The sequence below is a fragment of the Thalassophryne amazonica genome, chromosome 21 (assembly GCF_902500255.1).
Source record: "Thalassophryne amazonica chromosome 21, fThaAma1.1, whole genome shotgun sequence".
Lineage (NCBI taxonomy): Eukaryota > Metazoa > Chordata > Actinopteri > Batrachoidiformes > Batrachoididae > Thalassophryne > Thalassophryne amazonica.
The window spans coordinates 6,224,878-6,238,127 of NC_047123.1; the positions used below are offsets into that span (position 1 = coordinate 6,224,878).

Consider the following 13,250-nt stretch of genomic DNA (forward strand, 5'->3'; position numbering starts at 1 on the left):
AACACAAAGACAACATTTTGAGGTTTATTCACTCACAGATATGTCAAAACTTGTCTCTGTGTGGACGCGTCCTTATACTCCATATAACACGGTGTGTAGTGAGCACCTTGCATGGTAGCACCTTCACATCGGGGTGAATGTGAGGCATTATTGTAAAGCGCTCTGAGTGTGTGATGCAGATGGAAAAGTGCTATATAAATGCAGTCCATTTACCATTATTTATTTATTCCTAGTCCTAGGGTCCATTAATCCTAGTATTAAGGAGAGCATGTTGAAGTTGTTTTTACATTTATGGTTGGCTATATGTAGCTCTAAAGAAGGTTAAGTAAAGTTACAAAGTGTGACAATAAAAAAGTGAATTGGTGAAATAGCATTAGCATTATTTGTTGTTAATTATTTGTTGTTGATTATTTGTTGATTTTTCAATTCAACAGATTTCTACACAACAGTACAATTAATGGTGATTATGGTTTATGTCAACAGAATCATATGTTTTATTTTTCAAAACTGAACTTTCAAATCATTCTGGGGTTGTAATATACACCATCAAATAACATAAAAAGGTTAGGACCAGCGGACTCTAGGACTACAGGACCCTCCTCGAGCTGCACCACAGTGCTCAGGACAAAGACACTGAAGAAATTAAATCTCAAGAGACGGATAAGACAAGAACACAGAACTTGCAGGATAGACGCTTCACAAACAAGCATCTAGATCAACAGTGAGCAACCACCGTTACCGAGTGCAAAGACATGAAAAAGCAGCAATAAAAACAAATACTGGCAACATACAAAAATCCAGGACATAGTCTAAGCCCACACTGTGATGGCCACCACCATCCCTTTGAAACGTGTGTTTCTTAAAATAGATCCGCTGGTGCTACAGAAAGACGGAGCTACACATTTCATGCTTCATCAGATGGCCCCGCCTCCTTGCGGGTGAGCGCTGGTGGGTCTGTGTGCCACACGTGTGTGTTTCGACTCCACACTGGAGTAAGTGATGATGAAATATGAGGGCAGTCAAGTGAACCGAGGGGAAGTCCACTGACAGCAAAACAAACTGCCCGAGAAAAAGTCGTCCAGCATAAAACTTGTGGCGGTCACAGTCTCTGTGACGGTGACTCAGCTCGAGCCAAGAGAAAGACGGTGTGCCGCACAGCATGAAAATTATTTTACAACATATCAACACTCACTACAAGAACACAAAGTTAAAACTTCTGTTCTCTTTTTGTTTTCAGCAGGAATCCTTCGTGCTTTTAGGGTCTGACTGATGCTGAGAAATGGACGTGCTGGTGTAGCAGACCGAACGATCCCCCCCTAAACATTGGTCCGCCCTGCCTTCACTGGACATGCGTCATGGGACCACAGCAGCTCACTGAAAATAACAAAGAAACAACCTGAGCTTCTGTTTACATAAAACAAATACAATAACTACGTCTATAAAGCAAGATAATGAATTCACAACAGTTTTAGGCACAATATACAAAGAGTTTTATGTTGCGATGTTAATGCCGCTGTCTGTGTGCAGCGGCTAAAGTGCAGCCTGATCAGAGCGTCTCAATGCATTTCTCCTGTCAGGAAACAAATTTACCCATAATGCACTGTGGCATGTGTCCAAACGCTGAAACATTCCAAAATTAGTGCATTACTTTAAACTAAAACATATAGCTGATATTTCACTTTATAAAATGCCAGATGTGACGTTAATTTAAATAACTTGTCCAGAATTAGTTTGTTAAAAATTTTAACCATAAGTCAAAACCTCTCTCTCTCTCTCTCTCTCTCACACACAGAGATTTAGTGCTTGCCTGCTCCAAACATGTAGCAGGCAAGCACTAAAATCTCTGATTTCAGACTTCACAAATGTTTTTAACTGTTAAGCTTTATTCATTATGCCCGTAAAAATATGGTAGCGGTCTAAAATGATCGGACCTAAATTTTTCGGAAGCTAATTGGTCCGCTGATGGTTTTCGAAGTTATGTGAAAAGCTAATCCGATAATGAAAACATTATCTTCGATAATTAGCGGTTAGCGGATTAGCAGAACTGTGCCCACCACTGGTTAGAACAACGTTAATTGGCTTGTTAGTTTGTGCTCATTAACGCCGAGTTTGCACCATAAAGAAATAATGTGCTGGTTACGTTAATTTTCCTTCTTGTCGCATCCCACCCCCCCCCACACCTAAAATGAGACATTTTTTTGTGAGGTGCGACATGGTCCGGGAAAATACGATAAGCTGTAAAAAAGCGAGGACACTCACACTCAGCTTTTCTAGCACAAACAGCAGCATAATATCATCACAGTCTGCTTGTCAGAGTGGGACAAACACCCCCACAGGTACAGACACAATCAACATATTTCTTGTCCGGGGGGGGGTGCAGTAAATGGAAACCTCCCCACTGGGGAATTATAAAACAGTTTTATGTGAGGGCCGTCTGCAGCTGTGAGCTCCAGAACGCAGCATGAAGGTGGGGGAGGAGGGGACGCCTGGCTGGAGGGAAGGGAGGAGTGTGACGGAAGATTAATACTGCACGTCTGGTCAGGGTCAGCGGATGACAACGCTGACAGATGATGTAGGTTTTTCACGCCGATCAAGCCGCCTTACCCAAGAGTTCATAGAGGAGGTTGAGAATGTCCTTCCAGGCCGCGCCTGCCTCCTCGCCCGCCATCTCTCCAAAGTGGGCAGCACTGTTGTACAGGTTCATGCGATCGATGCATTTGGAGAGGAGGGTCAGCATCCCCTAAGGGAGGAAAGAACCATTCATGGTTATGTAGACACCCAAAGAAAAACAAACCACAAGATGAAGCAGATAATATTCTTGGTAGAAATCCCATTCAATGGAAGCTTTGTTGTATCCTTCCTCCTTCCTCTGTCCATTTCCCAGACAACTGCCAAAAACAACAGGAAGTATTTCACGTGTCTGAGACTGACGTTCCCTCACACCATCAGACTTTAACTACAACCCCAATCAGAAAAAGTTCAGATAGGAGAGAAAATGCCATTATTAAAAAAACAGCATGTTTTTACATTTACTTGGACTTTTATTTCACTGTATGAAATTTCAAGAAATTTCAAGTTTTGTGTGATCACCTTCCTTTCATTTGTTAATACTCACCCGTTCCTGCATTTAGGCCAACAAGACATTCCAATAAAAGTTGGGATGGAGCAATGTAGGGCAAGAAATGATGTAAAAAAGTGATGTCAACAGGTGATAGTAATCATGATTTGGTCCAAAAGCTGAATCCATGAAAGGCTGAGAAGCAAGGTTTGGCAGAGGATCTCCAATTTCTCAAAAAAAAAAAAAAAAGTGAAAAAAATAGATTTTTTTAAAAAACAATGTTCCCCCAAAGAAAGACTGGAAAGAATTTGCATAATTCTACCTTTCTGGGGCGTAACATCATTAACGGATTCAAGGAATCTGGAGGAATTTCAGTGCATGAAGGACAAACAAGCAAATCTAAGTTGAATACCTGTGACCTCCAAGCGTGCAGACGGCACCACATCAAGAACCCTCATTCATCAATAGCTGATATAACCACAGAGGCAAGGAATTACTTTGGGAAAGCTTTGTCAAGCACTACAATACAGAGTTATATTAACAAAAGGCACTTAAAGCTTTACTGTGCAAAAAAGAAGCCTCATGGTAAACTTGTTCCACTTTTCTGCCCTCCTCTGGACCATTTTCCTTCTCTCAGCTGGGAGTAGAAGATCTGCTCAGGAAGTCAGCTATCATCCACCCTAAAGATGATGACTCCTAAAGTTGTACATTCCAAAACGCAAAGCACTCCACCTCTGAACAAAAACACTGCTCAATATCATCATCATATTACCCTGGACAATACCAGCAGTGAAAGACCACGGAATACTAATGAACCCCAAATTAGACTTTGCAGTCCACACATCAGGTCAAGTCAAAGCCAAATGAAAACCAGGTCATTTGTCCCATCTGAAGAGCCACTCATTCAAAATAAAAAAAACCTCTTCAAATCCTTACATGCCCTCAAGACCAAACCCTTATAGAACAAGTATTAGGCCAAGGTACCAAAACTTATCCCAGAACTAAAAAACCTTGACTATAGTTCCAGATTAAAAAACAAGACCTTCCCTGTATGGCGTACAGGTATCCAAGAGGTGATATAATCAACGCTACTCCCACCACAAATACACAAGTAGTCAATACTGCGGACCATCAACGCACTCAAAAACCGCCTTGACAAATACTAAGTAACCCAGAAATACAACTCCAATATTTCCTCCACTCAACTCAGTATTTACCCACTGTAGGCAGTATTATGGACATGTGCACTAATTTTTATAGGCAAGCCCATTTATATCCAACACCCACACGTTAAATCAATCTTACTTCCTCTTTGAAGAGATCTTGACGTTTAATGAGTGAAACGGAGGAGACACTGTTTCTCCTCGTGCTCTAGCTCCGAGTCAGGCTGCTTGAAGTACTCAATCAGGTCGTTCAGCGTCTGCAGCACTTCTTCCACATAACCAGCCACCGCCGTGGATTCGCCCGCTGTCATTCTGTCCAAAGCCCTGACGGAAAGGACAGCAAGAACTCAACACGAACTCTAAAACATCTCACCTCCGTTTGTGAGGGTTGCCGTTACTTTGATGAAAACCAGTACAAAAGTGTCTCCAATGTATTACCTTATGAAGTTGGTGAAGAGGAAGGTGGTGTTGCGGATGATGCGTGCGGCTCGTGACTCTTCATGTTGACAGCGCTGCAGGGTCAGCCCATCATCCATGTGACCTTCAGAATGCAGGCAGGCCTAGGACAGGATGCACGTAAAAATATGGATTTTAACTTTAAAGACATTAAGTCACCGAGGCAACAAGTAAAAATCCAATCAAACACATCACTGTAAATGGTTCTAGGAGCTTCCCCTGGGAGGTATTTCTAGATCGCTCTGAAGTTTAAGACTTTCCCACTTTGTATAAATGTGTTTTTATGTCTATAAAACAGATGCATCAAAATGTAACGACAGATTTATTCTCAAACATCACCACAGCCGTTAAGGATCCACAGGCTGGAGAGAGATCTGTGCAACTAAGGGTCAAAACCGCCAAGACTCAGTGAACACGACCACCATCAAGCAAACAATATGAAAGAGGTGGCGGAGGAGGATTACGGCGCACGCTGACCATCTCCTTTAATATGACAGGTGGTTTGGCATGCTGCCGCGGCTGCAGGGTCTGACTGCTGCCAGGACAAAGTGGCATTTGATGTCCCTCGAGGCTTGTCCAAGGATGAGCTACATTCCTCATGTCACATTAATCCAACACCTCACCAAAATGAACTGTAAGCCTCCACAGGGTTTGAGATGATCTTCCTACACCCGTCGCTCCTGCTCACAAGAAGGGTTCAAAGAGGACAGACCGAGAGGAGTCAGGACAGACAAGGACTTGGAGGAAAGGAGAACATATATTTGGTTCATGTAGACTCCTGATGTCAGTGAGCTGTGTTGGGTGTGTGGATGGGGTGGAAGGTGCTGGAAAAACACTCTGGATTATCTGCTACTATAAGCAACAGGTTGGTCATCATCGTGGCCCAAACTTCTCAAAATGGAGCGATTTCTCCACCATGTGAAGTTTTAGTATTATATCATTTGCAGGTTAACACAATAAGTTAGCACTGCTAACTGTAATTAGCAGGTGGCTTGGCGACATTAGATCTCTTTATGGTTGCAACATTTTTAATAACCACATCAAATAAACCAGTTATGAAAACCACCGCGCAGTCCACACACCCCCATACGAAAGTCACACTGTTAGCATTACCTTCACTTGTTTGGTAACTGAGGTAGTGACGCATGTTTGGGTTTCTTTGGTCACGCTCCACCTCTTTACCCATTTATGGACTGGTCATGATTTAGGACTGCCGAGATGGCAATATTAAGAGCTGCCCTGTTTGACAGAAGGTGTGGCCAGTGTATAAACAGCAGACATGAGAATGAGACATCCCGAAAAATCCTGAAAGTGTGTCCAGGGTTTGGGGCCCACTGTAGGAGCTCATGGGTTTTAGGTAAGATTAGACCCACGTTAAGCCTTATTTTGGAAGCCAAGCAGACGCTTGGTGGGGGAATCAGGAATACTTCATTCAGATCGTCCTTAAAAACAACAAAAACCTGGAATTCAGGAAAATCCTGAAAATTCTCATGCCTGATACAGTCTATGGCCTTGGCATGACCCAATAAGTCTAAACATTCCCAAAAACCAAACTATTGGAAACACAATAATGTGTAAATAAGGTCAAGATGACATTATAAAGTATAAGGTAATTTATTACTTTAACGACATCGACAGAAGTCACTGCTGTAGGAGGAAGCACTTTTTCCTTCTTACCCTTCGCTTTAATGGTCCTAAGCGAGATGACTTGGCGTCGGGCGCCTGGTAGGTCAGCCACAGTCCAGTCGCCACATGCATGACGAAGCAGGCCGAGTCACCGTATTTGATCTCTGGCATCCCCATTCCCTCTATGTCCCGCTTCAGGCCCGAGTCGCCCTTTTCCTGTTGTGTTGACATTCAGACACACACACATATGATAAATGAAGATATATTGTGATCGGATTGTAATCAGGGAGGCGGGTGGAAGAGAGCGTGCTCACTGGCCCGCTGTGAGAGCGCTGCCAGCCTCATTAGCTCCAGCGGCCTGTCGGCTCAGCAGAGACGGAGCGAAGCGGCTGATTGCAGCCGACAGCGAGAAGCAGGAAACACATTAACAATGATGTTCAACATGACAAAGTACTGACCTTTTCAAACACACCAATCAGAAACACAACCGCACTGGAGAAAGGACAAGATACAGAAAAAAAGAAAAAAAAAAAAACACCCGACAACAAGTTCAATATTTATTTCTTGTAAAATAAATTGTTTTTCCCTTTCAGCTGCATTAACTGCACTAACGTATGTGGGAGACTTTTGATCTTGATTTCGTATATTTTTTTTTTTTTTACAAAGTTCTTCTCTGTGTCGCTGGACCACAGTGGTGTGGAGACTAAGCGCAGGTTATGAAGCGAGCAGCGGTAAAGGAGCACGGACCTTGGACACCTTGAAGCAGAAGGCGGTGGCCGTGGTGTCGGACTTTTCCCTGTCCTGCAGCACTAATCCACGGTCCTCAGTCAGGGCCAGGTAGTGACCGGTCGACAGGTGGCGTAGTCGGAAGGCTTGGCCCCACCGGATGTGGCTCCCGCTCCAGCTACAGAGAGATCGGCTGTTACAACTTCCGAACAGAGAAAAAGAAAAATGTGTCTGTAGTACAGAGGTGATACGATGCAGAATATAAGGATGCCTCTATTTTGAGAGACATTTTACAGAGCCAGGACTGCACCCTTCTTCTTGCTCTTGTCTACAGTAGATGATGTTTCTATCTCCTCCTTTCCTCTGTTACACCACCTCCTGCATGTCCTCCCTCAGCACATCCACAAACCTCCTCTTTGGCCTACGTCTTCTATTTCTGCCTGCTGTTCCATCCTCAGCATCCTTCTCCCTATATATCCTGGGTCCCTCCTCTGTACATGTCCAAGCCATCTCAATTTTACCTCTGTAACTATGTATCTATGCCATCCTCAGCATCTTCAGCTCTGCCTCCTGTCTCTTTGTTCACACCACCATCTCTAAGCCAGACAACATAGCTGGTCTTGCTACCATCTTGTCAATGTTGCATTTCCATTATAAATCACTCCTGCCATTCTTCTCCACTTGCTACATCCTGCCTGCATTCTCTTCACCTCTCCACCACTCTCTCCATTCTAGTTGACCCCAAGTATTTAAACTCATCTGCCTTCACCACCTGTAGTCCTTGCAACCTCACTATGTCACTGAGCTCATCCCTTTCACGCACAAGTACTCCATCTTACTCCAAATAACTTTCATTCCCCTTCTTTCCAGAGCATATCTCCACCTCTCCAGGCTAGTTTCAACCTGCTCAGTACAGTTCATAATATCATCGCAAACATCATAGTCCATGGAGACGCCTGTCTGATTGCTTCCGTCAACTTGTACCTCACCATTGTGAACAACAAAGGACTTATAGCTGCTCCTTGATGTAATTTCTGTTCCACCTTGAATGCATCTGTGATTCCTAACGCGCATCTCACTGCTGTCACATTGTTCTTGTACATGTCCTGCACTACCCTCATATACTTCTTTGCCACTCCAGACTTCCTCATACAATAAAACAACTCTTCTCTCGGCACACTGTTACAAGCTCTCTCTAAATCTGCAAACACACAATGTAACTCCTTCTGGCCTTCTCTATACTTCTCCATTAGCAGTCTCAGAGCAAACATTGTATGTGTAGTGCTTCTTTTCATCAGCCAGTGCCGGCTTTCGCAAAAGACATTTAATTCTGCTGCTTTAAATGCACAAGATGGATCGGAAACAAAATTGACACTTTACCGTGGTGGAGGAGGCTTGTGTGGAACATTAGCTCCTGGTAGGACTGCCCTTGGCAAATCGGCCCCAGGTGAGGAGACAGACAAACGGTGATTTAAAAAAAAAAAAAAAAAAAGACCCTTTATGGTGGACACAAAAATGGAAAGCGTCACCTCGCCCAGATTAGGCAGACCGGAGCCTGGGGAGGGGGCTGACAGGTGAGCACCTGGTGGATGGGTCTACAGCCATGAGGCATGGTCAGGATCTGCGGCACCTCCATGTGGGCTCCCCATCCACATGGAGAGAATAAAGGGTGGTACTTGACTCTTGGAACATCACCTCTTTGATGGGGAAGGAACCTGAACTTGTGCAGGAGGCTGAGTGATATAGTTAGGTTCACCTCTTTAGACAGCTGAGGCTCAGGAAACGAACTTCTGGAGAAGCCTGGACTCTCTCCAGAGCTGTCCAGGGTGACAGTGATGTATTCTTGTTGGACTTTTGTGTTGGTCATGCACTGTCCATCACAAGCACCTTGTTTGAGTGCAAGAGTGTTTATAAGTACACTTGCTACCAGAACACCCCAAGTCAAAGGTTGATGATCAATCTCGTAATTGTGTCATCAGAGCTGCGACTGATCACCACCTGGTGATTAGCTGGTCAGATGGTGGCATTAGACACTGAACTGACCTGGAACGCCACAACGCATTGTGAGGGTTTGCTGAGAATGTTTGGTGGAAGAGCCTGTCCAGATGGCCTTCAAATCACACTTCAGAAGGAAGTTCTCCTACATCCCGAGGGAGGTCAGGGACATGAAATCAGAGTGGTTCATCTTCGAGGCCTCCATTGTTGAGGTGATTGCTTTGGGTTTGGCCAGATTGTTCCCGTGCTTGTCGTGGCGGCAACCCAAGAACCCGCTGGTGACGCCTGCAGTGAGGGAAGCTGCCAGGCTGGATTTTTCTCGTCCATCTGGCATAGAGGTCTCTGAGATCAGCAGATAGTACCAGAAGGCTTGAAGGACGGCAGCCTCAGTGGTTATTTTCTCCCATGAAATAAAAACGTCCCTAATAAAAATGTTTGCCTGAAGTCTTTTTTTATGTGTGATGTTTTATTCTCTCTGCAGATTTGTGTCTGATCTCACCTGATTCGGAGCGGCTCCAGTCTCCACAGCGAGCGGGCCCTCGATGCACCTTTCCCTGCCTCATAGTTCACGGTCCTGAGATCACACAAACACAAAGGCGACGTCTGTCATTCTGAATGTTTTTGATCCGACTGGAGGAATAAGAGTTTCTCCTAATGCAGTCATCGTAGAGGAACCTCTGATAAATCTTAAATCAGATCCTGATTTGAGATCCAACAGTCCATCTTTCATCCAGATACAATAACAGAGTCTCTTCAGCCACACTCCTAAAAGGCAGCTCTTAATGAATCAAAACTCAAGTTTCAGTTGCCTAAAATTACATTTTGAAGAATTAAAGTTACAGTATCAATAAGTCTCTCTGATCATCACCAAACCCATCTCACGTTCACTCATATATCTCGTCATACAAGAAAAGCTTCAGTCTCGCCATCTGCTTCATTATCTGTTTGTATAAGTTATCATGATCCGATTACATTTTTCCACTTCCTGTCAGTTCCGTGATGCTGTTGGGTGCTGTGGGATTTTATTCAGCCTGTCAGCGCTCATTTTCAAATTAATTTTTGGGCAACTGGGACTCGTGCTGAGTGATCACGGTTTGGTTTCCCACCAGCTTCAGTACAAACTGTCACACTTTCGGTGCACACTGTGTTCTAAGCCCAACCCTTAAGACTCATGTTGTCGGACTGCAGCAGACGCTTCCCATGAAAGAATGACAGAAAATTCCACTGCTCATGGTTGTGAGAATGGCAGTGATGCCGTTACTTAGTAACGCATTACTTTAACCACTTTTTTAGTAACGAGTAATCTAACACGTTAATCTTTCCAAATCAGAATCAGATTAAAGTTACTTCTCCAAGTCACTGTGCGTTACTATTATTTTGCATTGTGGGTTGATAGCAGCATTAAACTTGGTCCGTGGGCAGGGGGTCGGGGTTCGACTGAACTACCCGCTTTCAGCGAGCTGGGAGCTTTTCATCCGCAGTTTTCTGCAGCAGCTACAACTCGTCCTCACGTCTTAAAGCGCTGTGACAACAGCACACCTGCACTGAGCTTTACAAAGACATTTTTATGCTTTTTTTCTCCTTTATTCAGAATTCTGAGCCGCTCCGTATCTGCTTGTTAAAAACAGCTGATCCTCCGCGACGCGTCAACAACTAACACTATTTTCCACTCAAATGCACCTAAACACTCTGAGGACCACATGATGTGAAAACGCAATAAAACCTTCTTACCTGTAAATCTGGTCATGTTTTCTGCATAAATAAATGTTATCCATTCTTTGTGCTCAAACGCCAAAGCAGGGGCGAATCCAGATGGAATGGGGGCGTGGGGCAAGGATGTGCCCCCCCCCCCCCACAACACCCTAGATTAAAGGTCCAGTTTTGAAGCCTTTTTTCACTACAACTACTAATACTACTTATAATAATAACAATTTTGACAAGTAAAATGTTTAGAGAGAATTTAAATGTTAGAAAAATGTTAGAAAGAATTTAACAGTTACATTTATAAACAATGTAGATTAGAAATTGCAAGTTTTACTGTTACAGTGCTGTCAACAGTTAAATATGAGGTCAAGAAAGAGGTCTTTATTTTACTTTTTATAAAACAAGTATTTATTTTCATTTAAGTCAAGAAAGGGTGACTATAAAGTGAGTTTTGACAAAACAAGTACTGTCATGTTGAGGTGGCAGAGGGTTGTTGTCGGCAGCTGGGAAAGTAACTAAAAAAGTACCTAGTAATCTAACTTAGTTTTACAACTGAGTAATCAGTAAAGTAACTAAGTTACTTTTTCAAGGAGTAATCAGTAATTTGATTACTTTTTCAAAGTAACTGTGGCAACACTGGAGAACGGCACATGCACGCCGTGATGGTATGTGGCGTTACAATTTTAAAATTTTTCTACTGGGTCTAAAATATATTCAGACCAAATTAAACATAAAATCCCTCGTTTTTTGAGGACATTATGTATCTGCTCACCAAATTCAACATTATGTTTCTATGTGCCAAACATTCTTCTGGACCTCTGTTGTGGAATATATTCCTTGTCTCCTCCAAAAATAATGAAATGGTTAATAAAAAAATATTTTGCTTATTTCCTGCCACTTTATCGATCTGTTCGACAAATTCCACTGAAATCTGTTCAAACGCAGGTGAAAACATTACCTCCTTGGTGCAGGTAATATTTTAAAATAAGCAATGAAAATTACAAATTAATTTAAAATAAATGTACATTAGTACAATAAAAAAGTAAGTAAAAACGAAAAAACAGACCTGAGTTCATAATTTCAAATTCCTTTTTAGAAAGACGAGGACGTCTACACTGTCTGGTGAGAGGGTAATAATAACAGAAACTTTATTTATATAGCACTTTCAGGATGATTACATTATTTCTCCAGAGCAGGTTCACCACTCTGCAAAAGTTGGGAAATGTTGTTGTCTGTCAGGAAAGATGAGACGGACACTCACGGAACTGAATGATCTCAGTGAGATCACAGTGCACATTCTCTCCTCATCTCCTGATATTTCGCAGTGATTCTGTCTGGGCTTGGAGCACAACATGCGCCGAGTCTGAGGGCTGCCTCGGGCGGTGCGCAAGTCCGCAGATTACATAGGGGGTGCCCAGTATGGATTCCTGTGTACACTCCAAACCTTTCTTTTTCAGGTGTATAACAAGCAGTGGTATTGTGGAAGAACGGGACTGAAAAGACGGCGTTACTAACCTCTGCTCCTCCTCACTCTTGTCCGCTCCAGGAATGGTCAAACTCTCATCATGTCCATGGCAAAGACGCATCACATGACCCCCAACCAAATACCCTGATCATATAAACAGAAGAGTCAGAACTCCATCTTTATTCCTACGTATGTTTTCAGCATTCACACAGTCATTCAGCAGCCAAATAAAAAAAGGCACAAAAGAGCCCTGGAGTCACAACATTGGTGGTGTTGCTTCAGTGACTTATTTCAATCTGTGTTTGTTATGTTTGCGTGTTTTCTGCATGCACCAGTTCAACAAAGTCATTATTTTCTTTAATTATAACCCACAGTCATTACGTTGTTGGCAAAAAACCACCAGACAAAAGAAGGATTTGACAGTTTCCGTTAAAATGATCCTGCACATTGTGGTGGGTTGCAGGCGTCTGTGTGAACTTGCCGACAGCCATGTTGCTGGAGGAGCAGGTCGGCTGGACGTTCCACAGGGTCTGCATGAAGGAGGCGTCCACCTGGATGTTGCCATTGGAAATGGACAGGTGCTGCAAAAGAAATGTCTGTTAGAACGGAAGCCAGACAGACCGGTGGATTTGGAGATTTGTTTGCAAGCCAGTGGTGGTGTATAGATACTGAAAATCATCGATCAATCAATCAGTTCTTATGCATAAAAGGGCAGCTGTCTGTATGTACATGTGTCTATGAAAACCTTCCACATCATCAGTCACAGGTCAACAAAAGGGCATCGCAACATTTTTTTGATCATCTGGAATATGTGGAATACTATGACAATGTACATTAGCTGAGAATAATTTAATTAGAGTGCCAAGGGCCCTGTGGTTACCGGCTCAATTAACGCCCAAGGCATAATGGCCATTTTCGGCATAAAACGGCTGCCATTTCCAAACAAACAAATCTATGCAAACAATTTTGGGATGGAAACAATGTCAATGGCCAATATTGTGCTCTTGTTAAATTAAAAGAGAAGTTATGGTCCAATACCCAAATTGGCTGTTTTCGG

General features: G+C 43.2%; 1 protein-coding gene across 1 annotated transcript in view; it reads right to left on the reverse strand.

Annotated features, from left to right (window-relative positions):
* The window catches only part of LOC117503546 (ryanodine receptor 3-like), a 123,710-nt gene that overhangs the window by 11,750 nt on the left and 98,710 nt on the right, over positions 1-13,250 (reverse strand). Inside the window, 9 exon segments of the mRNA XM_034162805.1 lie at positions 2,605-2,740; positions 4,364-4,399; positions 4,401-4,545; positions 4,660-4,781; positions 6,355-6,519; positions 7,051-7,207; positions 9,524-9,598; positions 12,244-12,337; positions 12,675-12,774. Coding sequence (XP_034018696.1) covers positions 2,605-2,740; positions 4,364-4,399; positions 4,401-4,545; positions 4,660-4,781; positions 6,355-6,519; positions 7,051-7,207; positions 9,524-9,598; positions 12,244-12,337; positions 12,675-12,774 — 1,030 coding nt within the window.